The sequence below is a fragment of the Musca domestica genome, unplaced genomic scaffold, assembly GCF_030504385.1.
Source record: "Musca domestica strain aabys unplaced genomic scaffold, Musca_domestica.polishedcontigs.V.1.1 42, whole genome shotgun sequence".
Lineage (NCBI taxonomy): Eukaryota > Metazoa > Arthropoda > Insecta > Diptera > Muscidae > Musca > Musca domestica.
This window is the reverse complement of record NW_026712329.1, coordinates 7,264,864-7,285,761: the sequence shown is the minus strand read 5'-3', so window position 1 is coordinate 7,285,761 and position 20,898 is coordinate 7,264,864. Positions and strand designations below refer to the sequence as shown.

Genomic DNA, 20,898 nt, shown 5'->3' with positions numbered 1-20,898 from the left:
AAAATTTTATCGCTGGCAACTAGTTCCGCTGTCATTAAATGAATGTTTCCACCTGATTTCTTTTTCCTCATTTCTCATTCGTAAACAACAGAGGCTTTCGGGGATTTTGCTTTCTCTTTATTTTTTATTTTCCTTTTTTGCATTTCTCAATTCCTACGCGCCCAGAAGCAGATGTACAACTCGCCTCCTAAACAGAAGATCAGATCTAGTGGCCAGATAGATTATAAACAACTAAACGAATAATATTTAAAACATTTAAATGAGCGTTCAAAGCAACCACCACGCTTCAAGTCCACTCTGCAGTGGCAACAAATCAAAAAAATCGAAGACGGATATTTTAAGGGCGGCTGTCGGTCGTCTCTATCTGAAGCAAAAATGTTTTGTGGTAAGAAGGGAATGATGTTTTTTATTCAAGTGGTTCGAATATAGTAATTTTATTTATTTATTTTTTTCTGCTTAGGGCACTGATAAGTTTCGCAAATCGGATTTTGCATTACTACAAAACAAGAAACATTTTGTCTTGCAAAAAATGATTGATGCCGATTTGCATGGAGGCAATTCCTTTGTCTACTCCAACGTTTTGTGTCTGACCAACAACTATAACATGGTGGATCAACAATTTGCCAAGTAAGTGAGAACATTTGAGCCCTTTGCCATACAGTTTGCTTATGACCATATTAACCTTTTATAGATTTTCTCAATTTGTGGACTCCCAACCAGAAGACATACGCTGCGAGCTAAAACGTTTCTATGGCCCATTGTTATGCCACTTATATTTGGAATTGATCAAGGGACGTGAGACAAAAGCTGCTGTAGATTTTCTGCGCAAATATTCCCATTTAGTGGCGCCTGTTGACACATACGAGGCTCCTTTTCCCACAAAAATAAATGGCTGTTCAGTGCCATCAGCTGATTTGAATATATCCGACTCAGCTTGGCAACATTTGAACATACGCTACACACGAGAATCTTTTGCCGAAGATGATCCCGAATTGGAATTCTTTATGAAATTAATACAAAAAATATCAGCCTGCCAAAAACTAGAGACACTAGAACAAGATCCTGAAGTTGTCCAGTATAGATCATCCAAATATGAAATACACACAAATGAGGCTGTCATAAATGCTTTGAAAACCTTTTTGGAAAAACGTGGTCATGTTTTAATATTAAATCTTATCTACAACTGGATACATATTCACATTATCGACAATGAGGTTCGGCAATTGTCTGAAGATACCATCTTTATGCCGGCCGATGAAATGCAACAGGATGATGAAGATGATAGTGAAATTCCAGTGGTTAAAACAAAATCTCATTCTTCTTCGTCTAGTGAAAGAAGTTCAAATAAAAGATCAGCCGAGGAACCAGCTGATGTACAAATCAAAACGGAAATGGATGCCAACGATAGCAAAGTTAGCGGTTACAATGTCAAGGATTGTCTGAAGACAATTAAAGAGAGTCGCGAACAAATTTTTAAAAATCCCCTAGAATATCCGCGAGTCGTTAAGATTGCTGACAAAAATCAAGGGTAAGTTGTAGTAAAAAGATATCAGAAACAATTGGTTTTTGAAAATGGGGTCTTGGTTTCTTCATAATTAATTTCAAAAAACTTCCGGGGATATTTTTCTTAAAGAAACTTTTTTATTTTTAAGAATAAAAATTTTATGAATGAAAAGAGAAGATACCAGACGGTGTATTGTAGATTATGATTGGATTTCAATTGGAGAAGTCTTGTTTTTCATCGAAGTGACATTGTAAATGAAATCCAATAAAACACAGTCATATCTTTCAGGAAGTTAAACAATTACAGGAGAATAGGACATATACAGTATTCATTACTGTAGGATGAACTTTATGCAAACCTATTAATTCGTTGAGTGATTTATCACATTGTTGACCATATTATATTAAATTTGTCTCATTATTAACGTTTTATTTAGTTTAACTTCTGCCAGTTTGGATCCTTTGGAATGCCACCTGGTGGCGGGTTTTGACAATTCCGTCATACAATTGTGGCAAATGAATCAACATTTTACCCAAGGCAAAAATCTTTATGGACGTAATTTATCAAAACATTGTCGTTGGGATTTAAATAATTTCTGTAAAGAAAATGAAGACGAAATGGAAAAGTCTATAAAGGAGCTGCATCAAAGCAAAGATTTACAAATGGAATATGTAAAAGATAAATACTATGAAAAGAAATATGAAGATAACTCTTAGTAAGTTTTCAAAGTATTTATATTAGCGTTCAATGTAAAAATATTATTTCTGAACTATTTAGTAATGCCTTTGGAGGTGTTAGCCTGCGTGGTCATGGAGCGGGAGTGACAGATGTTCGTTTTTCCCATCATTATCCTTTGATTTATAGTGTTTCCAAAGATAACACAATGCGTTGTTGGCGTTCTGAAAATCTTCAAACTGCAGCTATTTATCGGGGGCATCGTTATCCCATTTGGTGTATGGATGAGAGCCCAGTTGGTATGTATGTGGCAACGGGTTCAAAGGATTTAACTGCCCGATTGTGGTCACTTGAACGGGATTTTCCTTTAATAACCTATGCTGGTCATACCCAAGATGTTGAGGTTAGATATAATAAACAGATTTTTTTGAGATCCATGATTAATTTTATTCTTGATAGTGTCTGGCTTTTCATCCCAATGGAAATTACATTGCCACGGGTTCAGCTGATTTTTCAGTACGTCTGTGGTGTGTTACCAGCGGCAAATTAATGCGCGTATTTTCTGATTGCAAGCAGCCTGTCAGCAGTTTAATTTTTAGTCCAGATGGTAAAATGCTGGCAGCTGGTGGGGAAGAATCAAAAATCCGCATTTTTGATTTAGCAGCTGGCTCACAATTAAATGAGCTGAAAGATCACACGGCCACTGTTACAAACATTGTGTGGAGTTCAAATGGCCGTTACATAGCATCGGGTAGTCGGGATGGCAGCCTAAGAATATGGGATGTCAAGAAGTTGTCGGCAATGAGGTATGTTGGAGTTTTTTACTTGTGTGTGTAAAAATAGTTAATTTTTTGGTTTATTTTCAGTGAAAGTAGTTCATCGTCATCATCTTCATCGGCCACATTGAATCGCATTGTTGCTTTGCCCACAAGTTGTCAGCGTTTGGTGAAAATATTTTTCAGCAATAATGAAAGTATTTCTTGTTTAGGTTGTTAAAATGTTTGTGTGAGCGTTTTTTTGTATTATAAGACTGTCCATCCCAATTTGACAATGTAAGATTATTTTAAATGATATTATTTAGATGTGTATAAGATTAATTTTAATAATTTTTAGAAAGAAATAATAATAGGAATCACATTAAAAATTATTAACCTTTATTTCGTTTTCAATGTACAGTATAGAACGTTACAGTCTTTCAAGTATTGGAGATAGCAATTCATTTAATAAACATTGGAATGGATTCAGGGGATTGCCTTTCAATTTTGATATTGCATACTTACCTTATCATTTACTCATAATACCTTAGTGTTTACAAGATCCCGGTTCGAAATCTTCGTATGATTTGAATTTTCAAAATTCAAGATATACATTGATATACAATGTAGACGTCCGGCGATTATTCCGTGCAAAAAATGAAAAACTTTGGAACTTTGACATCTTCACACAGATCACATTTAGACTCAGAAATATGCACAAATGTTTTTGCAAGGATTGACAATTTATTCACATAAGAAGCTTGAGGAGTGGCAGTCGCTTTAAAGTTAAATAAACAAGCGGAACTTTTAGAACTCACAGTCAACAAAAGTACTGATGTGAGATCCCGTTGGTAGTATCCTATAAAGGACTTAGGACGCGTAACTATATAAGACTGTATAAGTCATGCGCGTTACTGGGTGTTGATTCTCCGCCAGTCAGTTATTTCACTACTCTATTATATATATACAGGGCGAGATGAAAAAACTGCAACCAATTTCAGACTGCTGTTATTTCTAAGCTGTTAAAATTTTTCTACTGACAGCTCATTATGTTATTTATAAGCGTACAAAAGCAGTTTGGTGAGAATTTTCCAGAAAAAAGGTTATTCGTGATAGTGTCATTTCTTTATATTTGGCTTGAAAACCACAAGTGGCTATCGTTAGAGCACTCCAGCGTTTAAATGTGAATAAATTTCGCTCGTTACCGTGATACTGGTAGCGTGGCCCGACGTCAAGGAAGTGAACGGAAGAAAACAGCAACATCAACATAAATGGTTCGAAAAGTAAAGAAGCGACTTGATCGAAAACCGCGTCGCAGTGGCCGAAAAATGGCTCGTGAGCTAAATATTCCATTCGGCAAATATTCAAAAATGAGCTCGGGGTAAAGCCAATGAAATTCCAAAAAGTGCAAGAACTTACACCGCAAAAGAAAGAAAATAGACTCAAAAGAGCTAAAGAGATGCTTCGCTTTGCTGAAAGTGGTGAACTGCCGAATTTGATTTTCTCCGATGAGAAAACATTCGTTGTTCAGCAGTTTGTAAACAAACGAAATGATCGTGTTTACTTGCCAAAGAGGTCAGCTGAAAATGTGCACCTTCGGTTGGCCACCAGAACTCAAGCGCCGGCCATGGTGATGGTGTGGGCCGCCATAACAGCCGATGTTCGCTCTCCGCTCGCATTAATCGACCGTGGCATCAGAATAAATGCCGATTTATAGCGAAAATATTCTGGAGGGTGTAGTAAAGCCTTGGGCATGCAAAAATTTTGGCCACAGACCTTGGACAGTCCAACAGGAACCAGCGCCATCGCACTTAGCACGCGCCAACCAAGAATAGTTACAAAATGAGGTTCCTCGCTTCATTTCCAGCGTACAATGGCCACCAAGACCTCCGGATATCGATCTGTCAGACTATTGTGTTTGGGGTATTTTGGAAAGCAAGATTGGCACAAAAAATGCCAAATGTCGAACACCTCAAGCAAGCGTTTCGCCGGGAATGGGCCAAAAAATACCGCAGAGTAACATTCGGGCAGCGTGTGACGGTTTCACTGGCCGTTTGAAGCCCATAATTCGAACAAATCTAAACTTATTCTAAAATTTGATGCAATATCCGAAATTTTTGGCTTTCATTCAATAAAATTAAAAAAAAATGTAAAAATTATGGCGTTTGACTTTGTTGCAGTTTTTTATCTCACCCTGTAGTATTATGGATAATTTGGCAATTTTTTTTTGACTGTTTTATACTTTTCCGACAGGACCCAACTTATATTGCTCATAAAACGAATTGTGTGTTTGCATCTCTGTAATATCAAGACGTGTTTAAACTATCACCCTTAAAATAAATTTCAATTAGGTCTCACGTATTTGTTTCAACCATAGATCGTCTAACACCTTAACTGACACTTCTAATGTTTGTTCTTTCAAGTCAACGTTTGCCCAGATCTCACCAGCTTTACAACACAATAATATTAAACTGAGTAATAAATATTTGCTTTTATAGTTATTATTTTTATTGTATTTAAAATATGTTCATAACTTTTTTCTATTGTAAAACATGGACATAAGAAGGGAGAAATAAGAATTGGCAAATTTTGATGGAACATTAATACAATTTCGAAAAAGAAAGAAAAACCTACAACTAAGTAAAAAAAGACATGAAATAATTTTAAATTCCTTTGAGACAAACGAGCTGCAATTATGTTTTTTTTTTAGAAATTGAGATGGGGGTTTGTTATTCACAAAAAAATAATAAAAAAAAAACAATTTATTTTTTACTTATACGTACGCAGTATTTATATTGTTTTTATGTGTGATGTGATTATTGTTGTGGGATTCTTTAAGGTCACTATTTTCTGTTTGCATGAAACAAAATAATAAATAATGAATTTATGTTTTTAAACATAGGATGCAAATAGGAGAGGCAGTTAGAAACCACTGTACGAAAGATGGGAAAGGAAAGAAAGTAGACATGAAAGAGTAGATAATAATATAAACAATATACCCTTAAACTATAAGCTAAATAGGAAAGTTTTTCTTTTCAAAATAAATGAGGCAATGAAGAAATAAAGTATTTTTGTTGTTTGAGCCAACTAAAAGAGGACTATCACTTTTATGTTTTTGTTTTCTAATAATTTAGTAATTCTCTTTAAATAACTATATCTAAATTAATTTAATGTTTTCTTGCCAAGATTTATTTTCTTAGCGTTTAAGTCTTCCACGCATAAAAGCCAATGTTTTTTGCATTAGTGGGGCCTTTTTGGGTCGTACTGAAGAATGTGCTGCAAAGAAAAAGAAGGTATGGATTAGTATTCAAAATTATTTGATCTTTTCTGAATACTTACAAACTTGAGCATGATCTCTAACCGTAGATGGAACCTTTAAACGTTGATCTCCTGTCTTGGCGGCATTTGGTGTTACACTCTGCAGTGCAGCTACACGGGCAGCTGGTGTGGCAACCATTTTAGATTTTGTACCATATTGTTCCTGCTTACGTTGAATATTTCTGGGTGGCTTCACCATTGAATCTACAAACGCCAATTGTGTTTTTCGAACGGGAGCAGCGGCAATTTTTTGTGATTGTTTAATGCTATCCTTGAGAAAACTTAAACGTCTTTCCTCGTCTTCTTGGCAACGCTACGGAGAAAATTAAGAGAAAGAAAATTTGTTGTTTTTAATGATTTCTTGGTTCATTTAGTAATGTCATTGTAAACGGCAACTAGACATAACATTTTATAGAAATATTTTTGATCTTAATGCTCTACATTAGGCATTGTAAATGAGGAAATCCAATACTCGTCTCTATAACCATCTCCCAATTATCCGATTTCATAATCTCTCAATGGCGCTCTCTCCTTAATCATAAGAAAGGTAAATGGCAGAAATTCAGAGAGTTCACTAATCGTTAGTGAATACCAGCAGTCGCTGGATATATACCAGCTGATCCAATATCTGAAGTAAGACCATATATTCCAGGGGTCTAGCAAATTAGCGTGATGAGCTCCGCCGTTTCAACTCTGCTGACAGTGAAGGTACTCAAGCAAAGCTGAAAAATGTGTCTAGGCCATCTAAAGTGTTGCAACATTGAAACCTATATGAGTAAAATCTAGGTAACAGTAACAAGCCCTGGAAAAAGGATGATAGAACCTTTGTCACGTTTATCGACGGAACGGTGACAAATCCGATGATACGCGCTTGTTATTTTAACCTCTAATTTGTCTTGCTTTATGACTCCTAATCAGCCCTCGACACTCTCAATCGGTGTTCTCGGATTATAAAGTCTAGTGGTCTGTCGATGATTGACTCATACGAATGAAAGTTATTGGTTGCTCAGACAACGTGTGTGGCAATCTCTTCTAAATTGGCGGGCAAAAGTGGTGTTAATAACAACTTATTACTTTGCCTGCCCAAATAAAATCATAAATCACCCAAGCCAAATATTTTGTATGTATGTCACAACAGTAATGTATTGCGTATTGCTGTTCAATCTCCTCCAAATCAACATGCAACCACTTTTAGGAAAATATTGCTGAGTTATTAAGTTTAAAGTCTATCTTCTAATCATAGCATTTCATAATTCTTCTTAACACACATTTAAATTATTTACTTACCATAAACATTTCCCTCCACGATTCATTTTCAAGACGTTTTTGATTGCGATAATTTCGCGATACATGAACCTGCCACAGAACATCACTATCCTCCATTAAATAGGGATTATAATCTTCAAATACGAACAGCTGTTGTGGTGTAGCTCTTTCCAAAACTGGTCGCAAGACTTCGAATGGTACACCACCAGTATATTCCAATGCTAAAAAAGAATATTAATTGTTAAACAAATAAAGAACAAAAAGCAAAATTCGAATTACCATCGATATTCTTTTGTAAAATTCTTATACACATGTCAAACAACGTGGGCACTTGATATATTTGACCAGTTTTTGTACCAGAATAGATTTTTGTTCTATATGTGTAAAAATACTGGGTTTTAGGAGAGATTTCAAATTCAAAATGTTCAAATCAAACCTTATGGTCTTTGAGGAAATTCCATGCTGTAAGGCTTCGGCATCACTTAACGTGCGCACAGGTGCTGATCTAGACGAAGAACTCGACGAGGTATTAAATACACAATCCATTACAGTTTGATTCAATGGCATGGGTCTGTAATTTGTTGATATTGTCGGCAATTCCAAGGCTATGCTTGGATCCAACGGCGCCAACTTGGCGGAGGAAGCCAAAAGATCTGGCTTCTACATAAAAGGGAATGGAGATAAAAACGGTGGGTAAATTGTTTTCATGTACACTTCTTACCGCTGTTGGTAGTTTTGAAGGTGTTGGTGTTGACATTGGACTGTACGATGCAGGCGTGCTGGTAATACCATTTTTACGCGGATTACTTGTTGATGGTTTGGGAGGAGATTCTTTGGAACTACCGCCACCGCTGCTACTGCTGCCAACTGATGACGACGTTTTAGATTTTTTGCCTTTCTTAACCGGTTTATCCAACATGCCCAATATGTCATCAAAATTAGTGCCCATTGTTGAATCAAAACCATCGTCATCATCTTCGGCATCTTGAGGTGGCGAAACAGATTCAACCACTTTGCCGGAGCTCTTGTGTTGTGATGTTTTGGCAATTTTGGGCAAAGGTGATTTAAAATCACTTGACTCTGTATCTGAATTGTGGCGTTTTCTGTTTTCCGATGATTCTTTGGTGGCATTTGGAGGTGAATTATGTTTGTCTTTCGATGAGGATGATGGTTTCTCCTCTTTAGTCTTTTCATGGTTTTTATCCTTTTCCTTGTGTTTATCCCTGGATGAACTTTTATGGTGTTTTTCAGATCGTTCTTTAGGCTTCTCCCTTTCACTGTTATCTCTTTCCTTGGAGAAGGATTTATGATTGTTTTTTTCTTCATTTTTGCTTTCTTTGTCTGATTTATGTTTATCCTCCTTGCGTTTCTCACTATGTTCCCTATCCTTTTCATGGTGTTTATCCTTGTGTTTATCTCTAGATTTGTGTTCGTGTTTTTCTTTATCTTTACTGCTACTTTTGTGATGACTTTCTTTATCCCGGCTCGATGAAGATGAGGACGACTTATGTTCACTAGTGTGTTTGGAAGAAGACGAGTGTTTAGAAGATTCCTTGTGTTGTGTATTGTTACTACTGCTGCTACTATGACTTTGATCTTTATGTCTTTCCTTTTCAGAATGATTTGAATGTCTGCTGCTGCTGCTATGATGATTTCTATTCTCATCTTCATCCACATTCATAATGTTATTGTTTGGCGATGGATCCGGCTCATCGTTGTCATTGTTGTGTTGCGTCTCATTTTCATATGACTGGGATGTTGTGTCCATAGGCTCCTCTTCGGCTGCTACCATAGCCTTCCATTTTGTTACTAAGCTTTTAGCTGCCACACCAATTTCGCCATTAAACTTTCGAAGCGAATTGACTGTCTTTCCAACACCCGTTTCTTGCAGATGTTCAACTTTTATTGGTAATTTGTAAAGTTTATTTATACAGTGAAGTAGCTGGGAAATGAGAAAGTAAAAGAGAAATAAGTTAAGATAATTTTGAAATGTTCTACAGAATATGACTAATATTTGGTAGTAATATATCAAAATGCTGATCTACATACATATGCTCGTTAAAAAAAAACTTTTGCTCGACGACCGCAGTTATAAAAAAAAGAATGGCTTTGAATACTACTGAACCGTACGTAAATATTAAAATCGTATATTTTGACATCGCTCTGGTAGATTTATACGACATACTATGATATATTTTACGCCTTTTTAATATTTTCTCTCCCATCTGTTGATATTCGAGTAAAATATTGCTTTACGGTATATATTCTGACCTGTACAACAGGCTCGATTTTGTTCGTCTTGGTCTACCTCATTATATCTTTCTACTTTCTTCCTTAATTTCTATTTTAAATATATAAATTAAAACCCCTTAGATCAGTAGAAAGAGCTTTTATTGCTAAACTTAATGAAATGTATGTCCTGTGGTTGTAACATTTTGAATCGAATCGGGAGTCCTCTTCTGAAGACATTATTAGAAAAATTTTGAAAATACAATGGGTGCATAGAATTGGATATGGGTATGTGTAAAAACAATTTCCTCCCACAAGATCCATTTAACGTAGATTTACGGGAATAAATTAAGGGTCTGGTAAAACACACGTTACGTTTTTATTGTAACAGTTGAGTGGAATCGAAGGAGGAGGAGGCACTTGCAAATTAGACACAAATCTTAACACTTTTTGTCGAAATTGAAATTATTTGAGATATTAGATTCATTATGTGGGAATTAGCGTTCCATTCGAATAGAGAGCTATTGTTGCGCTATGTGTCCCTGTTAGCATATTTAAACTGGAATTGCTCTTTAAATTGGTATAATAAAGCTTTTGTTAATGGAGAATGAAGAAATAGCGGTTGGAAGAATTCTCTAATAAACTTTTGATAAGGTTTTTTTTTAGAGTAGTCATGTATAGAAGTTTTTGGAACCGTCCATGGCCTTATGAACTAGGTTACTGTACAAATTGAAAATGAATAGAAATAAATATAAATTTAAATGCTAACATTTCAGATATCCAGAATTGCCAATTAAATAAATAAGTTACATTACGAATTACAACAAGCTTATTGCACATGACAATTCAAATTTCATTTAGATAATGACTTTGTTTAGTTTGTGTATGGAGATAACAGTATCAATCTTACTGGAAGTTCTTAGGCGGTATATACAGCTTAAGAAGTTCTACCGCGGGAGTTCCAAATTTAACTGCTACTCCTATACATTTTATACACTGCACTGCTCAACCATAAGAATTTACATTCCTACGACAATTAGATATAGGCTCTAAAATGAAACGAGTTCAACTTAGCCACAAAATCTTTAATTCAACAAAGAAAACGATTGATTACAACCAAATCTCTTCTCATATCAAATTGGCTATGCGAACAAAAATATTACAAATCTAAAGTCAATGAAAATTAGGCGTGCCTTTTATTTCAAACGGTACATTTTCTTGTAAAATGATTATATAGAAGAGTTTCAGCAACTACTTTATCTATATATATAAAAGAAAGTTGTGTTAGTTACTACGCTTATAACTTAAGAACCGCTGGACTGAGGATAATATACAAAACAAGTAAGCAAAGGCTACAGTCGAGCGGGGCCGACCGTTGAATACCCTACAACACTATAATAAATGATACAGTTTATATAGGCGAGATATTCGAAAGAATTCCACAAGATATTGTGACAAATAATAAAAGAAAACCATCAGGTTTCGTTCTCTAATTTTCGAATAATAGCAACTTAAACTAATTTGCTCATTTCCAATTTATTGGTAGATGTTGCACGTAAATGGTCTTCCTAGATCTGGAACCAATATTTCCCAAAGACCTATAATCTCTCAGAAGTGGCAAAAGATTAACATTTATTATTGGTTTTTGACTGAAACGCATCTATATGAGATATAGACATTTGACTATATTCTTCAACGAAATCAGCGTTAACGATTTGTAAATTCTCCAAAAAGTCACAGGAATGGATATTTTTGTATTTCGTCTACAAAAGTTGGCAAACTATTTCACACATTGAATATTTTTGGATGGCCATCCAAAACTGCTTGGTTTTTTGCAATGCCCGTAACCCCCATTCAAATGTGTGTGAGGATTGGGCAATAATTACGACCTGCTGACAATTTTGCAATTTTTTGGTCCATTTCAACCCCTAAATATATGGCGATCATCTCCAAAAAGAGTAGGCTTCTATTCTGACCCTCATCTGATCCCCATGCAAAATTTCGTTAGGATCGGGCCATAAATGCGATCTGTATATGATATCCTGATATCCTAACTACTTAGTTTTGTTAGCTGTAGAGATATTACCAAATGTTTAATTCAAAATGAAAATATGCCAAAAATATGACAAAATTGAAAAAATATGAGAAAATATTACAAAATCAATATTTTCATCTTCAGAGAGATATTTTTATGCGATTATTTTAGACGTTTTTTCTTTCCTGCCAAGAGGCCATTCTGAATTAATGAGAACTGTCGAAATCAGTTCAGCCGTTCTCGACATATAAGAGATCTTTCAAGCATATCTTCTTTGATAGACATATATATCGCACATATTTTGCTATATATCCGATTTGTTGGATGTTACCATCAATGTAGAGGTCAGAAGTAACCTTGTCATGGCTTCGTGATTTCGCCGGGATTTAAAATATTCGCGGTTCAATGAAAAATGTTGAATGTTTTCAACACAAAATATATGGTCTATTTTACCCGCTAAATATTATCCGATGACCACCCTAATTGGTAGGCTTCTTCCCCGCCCTAAACTCTAGCTACATGCGAAATTCCGCGTCGATTGGTCTATAATTGCGACCTGTATAGCTACTGCAAAATCCTATATTTTTTCAGTATTTGGTCCATTTCGACTCCTAAATATTACGCGATCATCTCCAAAAGAAATAGAGTTCTATTCTGACTCTAGCCCCACCTCCATTTTAAATTTCGTGAAGATCGGACCATAATTGCGACCTGTAGAGTGATTACAAATTAACATGGACAGACGGACGGACGGACATACATAGCTAGATCGACTCAGCTCGGCGAGCTAGGAAGATCCATATATACTTTCCTATATGGGAAACCGATATTTCGAGGTGTTACATAAATTCTGGCCGAATCAAACTTATAATACCCCCAACACATAGTGTTGTAGGGTATAAAAAATAGCGTAAAAATGTGATATTTTAACATTTTCATTTTGACTTTTGAAATGTACAATAGTAATGTTTTATTTTGCATGATTTTTTCCATTTGGGTTTACTTTTTTCTAATGTACATTTGTAGAGTTTTTTTTTATTTTATTTTTGAATTCGAATATTAATACCAATTTATTTGACTTGATTTCTTGAGAACTGAAATTGATGGCGGGTTACATGGAAGTGTGGTACCGAATTATGTGGTGGCGCAACAGATAAATGATATCGAAATAATTTAACGCGGTCACACCAAAGTTAAAAGATAATTACTTTTTCAAAATCGCTAAAAAATCACGAAAAAGAGATCTCTTTGCAAAAATTCTCAAATGGGGAAAAAATCGAAAAAAAAAATTCAATGGAATGGAATTTTAAAATAATAGTACATTCTATTGACAAACTTTGTTAGGATCTTTAAACATTAGCTGTAAAAAATCAGCGAACAAGTTGAAGATTTTTTTTTGTTTGATTTTGTAATTCTTCTTTTGTCTATTTTTTTTAATTTGTTATTCATATTGCGTTCAGGGGATTCTTTGCGAACAAAATAAAAAAATTTTCACCAAAAAATGAAATAAGTGCGAAATACGATGTTAACTGACATCTACCTTTCAACTCCAGGGCCTATATCGTGGTTTAGCTGGAAGAGGCGAACACATTTTAACACACAAAAATGACCGAAAAAGTCTAATGGAGCTCATTTCAATGAGAGCTCAATATGCAAAATTCTTTGGGAGTACAATCAGTAAAACAGCAAATATGAAGGGTGTAAAATAGTAGAGCGAATGGGATTTTGGTAAGAAAAGGATTTCTATCCTTCCAGAAACTCTTCCCAAACATTCAAGATACCTTAAATCGCTTTTGCAGGTATCGCATGATATCGATCATAACTCACGGATAAGGGTACAATCCGATTTCATATGTATATAACCATCGTATGATTTAAGCTATTTTTGCTGGCCACTTTTTTTAATTTTTTGGCTCTTATTTGGCATCTTTGTTTCCAAGGGGATAGATATAATCTTCGCATAAAATATGAAATTTTCAGAAAAGGGCCCATATTGGCCTTGATCACATTAATCAATTGATTTGGCTAAAAAATTGTATTTATGCTACCCTGGTGTAGGGAACTATCATACAGATAATTGCCACATAGGAATTTATTTAAGAAAAGTCCCTACATTGGACTTGGGGATAGTCCACTTTCACATCTAATGCGTGGTCAGAAAAGAAAATTTTGTATTCTATTGAATTGTAACCCCCAAGAGAATATTGGTTGGGAACGTAGATTAGGTATGTACATCTATATGAAATAAATTGTGGAAACATGAACAAATTGCAAATATAAAAAAGTAGCACGGTACCGAATATTTGTTGAATCGTCATTAAATTATACTATGATGAAAAATACGGACTTTATGGGATCTCCAACTTCCAATTTAAATGGCAAATGAAATTAATTTCCATCTTACGGTAATGGGTGTAAAATAGTAATTATATTTAACTATGAGGGGGATAAAACTATTCTTACTTATTTAAATCACGCGATTTTTCAGTTTGATTTTTTCAGTTTGACATGTTATTTTTTTCTGCCATATTGTCATCCTCTATTTGTCATCTTAGATTATAAGGGGTAGAAGAAAGGTCGATGTTTCGGAGTAGTGCCCATATAAAGGTACCACCTGATTTTACCATATTTCAAACGATTTGGCTAAAAATGTGTATTTCGGGGCTGAAGATCTTACACAACAATTTCAACATATGTACAACTTTTAGAATTTTCTCCATGTAATAGTACCCCTTCAAGTCCACCTTTTGGCGGACAAACAGAACGACATAGTTAGGGGGACTTATGTGCACTCTAATGCACAATCTAAGGTGCTAATGGGTTTAAAAAAGTAATTAACTTTGGCTTAAACCATTCAGCCCTCAATTATGAGGTGTACAAATTGCAGTAAACTCCAAATTACTGCTCATTTGACTGGAAAATTTTGCTACGATTTTTAACATTCTAAAAATTAATTTGATCCCTTACATGGGGATAAGATTGATATATAATTTTTGATAGGTTTGTATAGCACATCCACACATTTGAAGCACACGGTTTAAATATTGAAGCCCACGGCTTAAATATGGGTACAGGCATTTTAAAACACTTTTAATCGACCAGTACGTGAACATTTATGTCAGTTATATCTGTGAATAATTATGTTTTGACATATATGCATAATAGACAAAAACTACGGACCGGCAACGCGGACCGGGCCAGCTAGTTTTCTATAATTACTGGAGTTATTAACAAATTTAAATTTGCTGTTATCGATACTTTTTGTTCATTCTGTCCTTAACTGAGTACAGAATCGCACTACTGATCTACTATCCAGAAGTATGTGAAAAATGATGTTTAATGTATAACTGAATCCATGAATTAAGAATATCTGCGGGAACTTGCTAAATTAGCACAAAATATAGTGAATCAATTAGAAAAGATTATTGACAAACTATGCGATTATTTATATAAGGAACGTTATCGACAATTTATACATATTTTTGTGGAAAAATTTAGCTCAATCAATCTACTTAGCTACTTGATCCAAAGGTTTAAATAATATGTAAGCAGAATACATCTTTTTGAAGAATTGGAGCTTATAACTCTTTTGACAAGCAAAACAAGTTGATTGTAAAACGTTATTTTCTTCAAATAATTAGCCTTGCTCCCAGAGGACTATGTCCTAATTTTAATCCACTTTCAAGTATTATATATTCAAAACTAAACATACTTTCTTCGCACACTAGGAAAATCAAATGATGCGTTCTCTACAACAACAATCACAAAGCAAACACAAACAAACAACAACAATATGAGCGTAAATAAAAACATCTGTTAGTTTCTTGGGACATTGTGGGTTGTTGTTGTAATCGTTGCTTTCGCTTTCCTTCTTGCTGTTGTTGCAATTCTTTAGGTCCATTTGAGTTTTCCCTTTTTCTTGTTTTTGTTTTTCTTTTGACGGCGTACGCAGTGACACCTTACTTTAATGCATTTCTTTTGGATTTTCCCCGGATCAATGAAATCGGAAATAGATATATACTGGAATAAAAATAGACGCCATACATCTGTCAAAATTGTTACAATTTCACAATGCATTTGCCGTTTCATGAATTTTTTCTATTTGGTTTTCGCCCAATGCCAAGAAGGCCTCCAACAAAATTTCTGCATACGTTTCCATCATATGGCATGGAATCTTTCGGAAGAGACAACTTTTTTTAAGTTGTGAATTTCTGCTGCGACAACTTACCCTGGCCTCATTGTCTTGGCTGTTATCAATGCTACGCTGATAATGTTGTATAACTTCAACAATGGAAGTGGTCATTGCGGTTTACTTGTCCACTTCGTGTGTTTGGATAGCAAGAAAAGTTCACCTTTATCGCTTAATTAATTAATTAATTAAAGACACAACAAACAAAAAATGTCGAGCCGTCAAATTAAGTTAGGAATGAAAAAACCGAATGATCTGGCTACCAACTAATCGCTAAATGTATTCATTTGTATTGATAGTTGGTATTTGTGGTCAGTTATTAAATGCAAGGGTTGTTCGCACGAAAATAAATTGACAGTGGTGCATTGACTTCAAACAATAAAAAAATAAAAAATAAAAAATGGCGTAAAAAAGGCAGGAGGATGTCAAGACCACTTTGTCTTTTGAAAAGAAATTCAGAATTATATGACCAAACATGGTACAATGATATCAAGGTAGGGCTATGATACCATATGATTTTTATTTTTTTATTTCCTTGGCTTAATATGTCATCTTTATTTGTTTATGTATGTGTTTTATTTTCAATAACAAAAAAATTGTTCAGAAAATATTCAAATTAAATTCAAAAAACCGAACAAATCTTCCTCAAGCGTTTAATTTTAATATATTTATATCTTAAAGGATATGATCGTTCTTCTTACAGCCAGTTCCACGATATCAAAAGAACACGTTCGCACAACTTTTACACGACAAACAGGTGATTTCCGTTCCACTAAAATCTATCAGAACGAAAACGTAAGCATTTCAGTGTAATTTTGCGTTCCACTATCTTTTTTCTTTCGTACGCATGCGAACACAAATGTCAAAATCAGTCACTTGTGTGTTTGCTATCGTATAATAACAATTAAGGAAAATTGTTTTAACATAAACATTGCTTGATTGAAAATGGAAACAAAAATGTAAGTAAAAATAATAAATGCAATTTAATATGTGAATAACCAATATATATTTTTTTATTTTCTCAATTCCAGCACGAAAAAAAAACAGCTGCGGGCACTAGTTGAGTAAATGGAGGAGAATCCTGTGTTCGCCAGAGGAATGCCAATTTTTGGAAGCAGCAGAAGAAGTTTTAAATCGGGGCGGGTTTGGGTAGTTCTGCAACCAGGCACCCACTTCTCTTCCATCATATCCAAAAGAGCCCGAAAACTTTCTTCGACACACGAAAGTTGGCCACAAACCTAGAAAAAATCATTTTTTATTATTTCAAAAATGTAAAAATACAATCATACTTACTGGTTGTTAGGTACTTCAAATAAATTCGAAGCATCTCTTAAATGCCTCCGTGGCACATTACGAACCTCCTCCATAAAAAATAGGGCTACGGAAATATTCTTTTTTTGGCTTAACTCTAGTTTAGTAAAAACTCTTCAATTTTTTCGAAATTTTTTTCAGTGGTAGGTATTTTAACCATGATCTCGGGAAACTATTTTTTTCTTGGGGGACGAACCTGGGACACCAGATTTTTGACCCGAAAGTCCGGGTTCAAGACCGCGACTAGACCCGGATCCACCTACCCGATATAGACAATGTGGGTATCGTTGGAAAGCTAATTTGACTATAACTTATGTCCTACACCGGCTAATGCGAACCAAAGATTTCTGAACTTCATGCTTACGCAAAATATACCTTTTTTATTGAAAACATCATTTTAATGAACTGGTTAGAATCGCGTTATGCGGATGGAAAGACCCATATCTCTGGACCCGAAAAAGGTATTAGCACAAATTGTAGCATTTTGGAAAGGTCAGAGTGTCAGCTATAATTTGGAAACAATTTTGTTGACCCCCATAATGGGCCCTTTTTTGACTTTTTGGGGGTTTCATAAAAAATCCGGGTCCAAAAAATCGATAATTTGACTATAACTTCCGAACCATGCCAACTTACCCCTTCATGTGACCACTTGTTGGATAGGTATTTCCATAAGCTTTCAATCGATACCCATATTGTCTATATCGGGTAAGTGGATCCAGGTCCAGGCGGGGTCTTGATCCCGGACTTTCGGGTCAAAAATCTGGGGTCCCGGGTCCGTCCCCCAAGAAAAAAATAGTTTCCCGGGATCAGGGTAAAAATACCTACCTCTGGAAAAAATTTCGAAAAAATCTAAGAGTTTTTACTAAACTAGAGTTGTTCCCTTTTTTTTTATTTTCTAAGAGCACAAATAGTTTGAACACAATCACTAGAAATTTTATTTTGTTTGTTTATTTACAATTTGTTTGTTTACAACTGAAATGTCAGTTGAGACAGAGCCACTGCTGCTTTTTCGCGTTTAAATTAGACATTTTACGCTTTGTTTGCTTTATTTCGCGATTAATTTTTCCAAAAAAATATTTAGCAACACTGAATCACGTAAGGCTATGCGAAAGAAAGAACGAAAGTTAGTGGAACGCATTCTTATACGAAAGTGAGTGAGTAGCCTTCGTTCGCACAAATTTTCTTTCGAGATCGTGGAACAGGCTGTTAATGTAAAGTTGACAGCAGCAAGTACAAATCTTGTATCACTTACGGGATCGCTAGGAAATCTTTGAAAAGCCCAATCCCTTTCAAATTCAAATCCAAATATAAATATCATAAGTTATACCTTGGTAACTATTACACAAGGTAGAATAAAGATACCTCTTAAATAAATTTTTTTCTTTTGAAGTCCCTATTCTGACAAAGAATATACACGGTTTTTGTTTGTGCGTGCATTGTTTTCAACATGGTAAAATAAAGAAGGTATATAAGCACATCCGTCTCTGCATTTTCTGTAATTTACCTTGTCAAATTTCACTGCATTTGTGTATTTAAAATGGATTTGCAAATATATTTTGACAATGAGATTTTGTCAAATGAATAATTTTGATAGAATTGTAAACATATGATTGCATAACTTTACCATCTTTATTCTGCTATGCCAGCAGCCTACCAAATGTAATGTCAAAATGCATTATTGTGATTGAAATCACAGAACGAAAGATTAACAAAGCTAACAAAATGTAAATAAATTTTGACATTTCATCTGTTTTTAACGCCTTGACATTTCGTTTGTTCCTTCCACATGAAATGTCAAAATAAATAGGACTTGTTTTAGGCTAAGTTAACATAGCACGTGATTCGCTCTAATTTGTTGTTCGACCATTATTTATTAAATTACTACTTAATTCCCCCCAAATATGCTGAGGGAATAAACAATTTTGGTTCCGCTCAATAAATTAAAATTCAAAAAAGAAATATGATTTTTAGAAATGCAAACCCGAATCAAATTTAAAAAATTTTCAGAAAATAAAATAATTTGAAATTATTTTAAAATTCGGTTGCAAAATAAATGAATATATGAATATTTTAATGGGCAACACATTGTAAAATTTTGGGACTAAACAATATTGTCCCTCTATACTGAATTCAATTTTGTGGAGAAAACCCAATATTCGATCCATAAAACTCCAGCACAGAGTTGAATTTTTCTAGTTTCTTTGAGATGGGTAACCTTTCTTATTGAACCATGGGTTATTACATCTTTCCGATAGATAAAAAAATGATGATGTCGGACACATAAATAGTTTTTTCATTATTACAAGTTTATTTTAAATATGGTAAGAAAAATATCACATCCTTCTTTTATCTTTTAAAGTCAAGTTTATTTAATTCATATTGATATTATGGCAATAACAGCAAAATTTATTTAAATAAAAAAGCATAATGCAAATCGTTTATTTTATATTGAGGAACTGAAATATAGATTTATTTCATGAAATAAATTACAAATTCGTTTTTTGTGTCACTTCAAATAACTTCGGTTTGAAACCACATTTGTTTTTGTAAGTGAAATTGTATTTTTATGGAAACTTGTGACTTTAAGTAATAAAAATTTTATCTTAATGACAAATACACCATTGAATGTATTTTTTTTTTTTTTTGTCTTTTTATTTAAAATAATTAGCAAACTTTAATGGTTTCTAACATGGTATAATTTCTACAGGTAACAGTAGGTATACTCTTTTTGATATAAAATTTCACTGCAGGGCAATGTAAACTTATTTTTTGCCTAATAATAGAAAAAATCGCCGCTGTACCTAACAAAACGCCGAAGGAACAACGACACCACATTAGATAATACATTCGTATATTTCATGTTTCCTAAAACTGCAAAATGTAGAATACTTTATGTATGTATGCTGTTTGGTTTCATCTAGAAAGTCAACCGCGATTTTCTAGCGATTGCTTGAAGTGTTGAGAGATTAGGACCAACAGCTAACAACTATACATTCAGGGGAATGATGTGGAAGCATTAAAATTAAATATTTTAAGAAGAATTCTCCTGCATTTTCAATTTAATAATCCAAATTCCAAGAATGTATATTTTTGAAATTAAAATAATTTATTGAAAATTAATTATTTTGTTTACATTTTTGGACACATTACTCTGACACTTGTATTACTTACAAAAACAAATTTTAATGTGTTTTTTGTTACGATTGTTGTACAAAAACTCTTGCTGTTACATGTATTATTCTACCATGGGCTTCTGAATTGACGAAACCAATTGTTAAGAAAGTGTTGCCACATCATTTTTTTTCTTGAAAATAACTTTTTTCTTCAAACAAAAATTATACGTATTACGAATAATAAACTAAAGCAAAGAGAAAAAACAAATTTTGTACAAAAATGTAATTATCTTAAAATATGTGAAATATGTATTGTGGAATGCTATTTAATCAATTAATCATTGACTAGTATTTTATGGGCAGTCCCAGGAATTCGACACAAGAAACAGTTGTCATAGATTTTACCAGGACCAACTAGCCACCAGGACCAACGAGGGGCTATGTCAAGGCTGATCGAGTGGTTGCCGAAACAAGTTGGTCACAGCTTACCGAAAAACAAAATT

The 20,898-nt window shown here is 34.2% G+C and overlaps 2 protein-coding genes and 2 long non-coding RNA genes across 5 annotated transcripts; 2 read left to right on the top strand and 2 right to left on the bottom strand.

The window, feature by feature from the left end:
- Positions 1 to 77: 77 nt before the first annotated feature.
- On the top strand, positions 78 to 3,330 carry LOC101895303 (TAF5-like RNA polymerase II p300/CBP-associated factor-associated factor 65 kDa subunit 5L). Its single transcript, XM_005180382.4, has 7 exons — positions 78 to 385; positions 461 to 627; positions 692 to 1,528; positions 1,941 to 2,219; positions 2,282 to 2,582; positions 2,639 to 2,985; positions 3,046 to 3,330. The coding sequence occupies exons 1-7, from the start codon at positions 260 to 262 to the stop codon at positions 3,173 to 3,175; spliced, it is 2,187 nt and encodes a 728-aa protein (XP_005180439.3). The 5' UTR covers positions 78 to 259; the 3' UTR covers positions 3,176 to 3,330.
- A 2,089-nt stretch (positions 3,331 to 5,419) lies between these two features.
- On the bottom strand, positions 5,420 to 16,230 carry LOC101895471 (transcription elongation factor B polypeptide 3). Its single transcript, XM_011292922.3, has 7 exons — positions 16,011 to 16,230; positions 8,240 to 9,460; positions 7,955 to 8,178; positions 7,798 to 7,892; positions 7,540 to 7,739; positions 6,274 to 6,565; positions 5,420 to 6,210 (listed from the first exon to the last, which is right to left on the bottom strand). Exons 1-7 carry the CDS (start codon positions 16,083 to 16,085, stop codon positions 6,131 to 6,133), a joined length of 2,187 nt encoding a protein of 728 aa, XP_011291224.2. The 5' UTR covers positions 16,086 to 16,230; the 3' UTR covers positions 5,420 to 6,130.
- A 424-nt stretch (positions 16,231 to 16,654) lies between these two features.
- Positions 16,655 to 17,306, top strand: LOC131804335 (uncharacterized). Its single transcript, XR_009343085.1, has 2 exons — positions 16,655 to 16,930; positions 17,003 to 17,306. It is a non-coding gene; the product is annotated as an uncharacterized LOC131804335 (long non-coding RNA).
- Positions 16,959 to 18,484, bottom strand: LOC131804334 (uncharacterized). 2 transcript variants are annotated; one of them, XR_009343083.1, is made up of 3 exons: positions 18,108 to 18,484; positions 17,265 to 17,396; positions 16,959 to 17,209 (listed from the first exon to the last, which is right to left on the bottom strand). It is a non-coding gene; the product is annotated as an uncharacterized LOC131804334 (long non-coding RNA). The 2 variants fall into 2 exon arrangements; XR_009343084.1 differs by having other exon boundaries at positions 17,265 to 17,379.
- Between the last annotated feature and the right edge of the window lie 2,414 nt (positions 18,485 to 20,898).

Bases quoted from the DNA above. Each gene is read 5' to 3' on its own strand.
- LOC101895303 (XM_005180382.4), top strand. From the start codon at position 260: ATGAGCGTTCAAAGCAACCACCACGCTTCAAGTCCACTCTGCAGTGGC. The intron at 386-460 runs GTAAGAAGGGAA...TTTTCTGCTTAG, and splicing joins TGAAGCAAAAATGTTTTGTG to GGCACTGATAAGTTTCGCAA. The intron at 628-691 runs GTAAGTGAGAAC...AACCTTTTATAG, and splicing joins GTGGATCAACAATTTGCCAA to ATTTTCTCAATTTGTGGACT.
- LOC101895471 (XM_011292922.3), bottom strand. From the start codon at position 16,085: ATGACCACTTCCATTGTTGAAGTTATACAACATTATCAGCGTAGCATT. The intron at 9,461-16,010 runs GTAAGTTGTCGC...CTCATTTCCCAG, and splicing joins GCCAAGACAATGAGGCCAGG to CTACTTCACTGTATAAATAA. The intron at 6,566-7,539 runs GTAAGTAAATAA...TTTTCTCCGTAG, and splicing joins CGTGGAGGGAAATGTTTATG to CGTTGCCAAGAAGACGAGGA.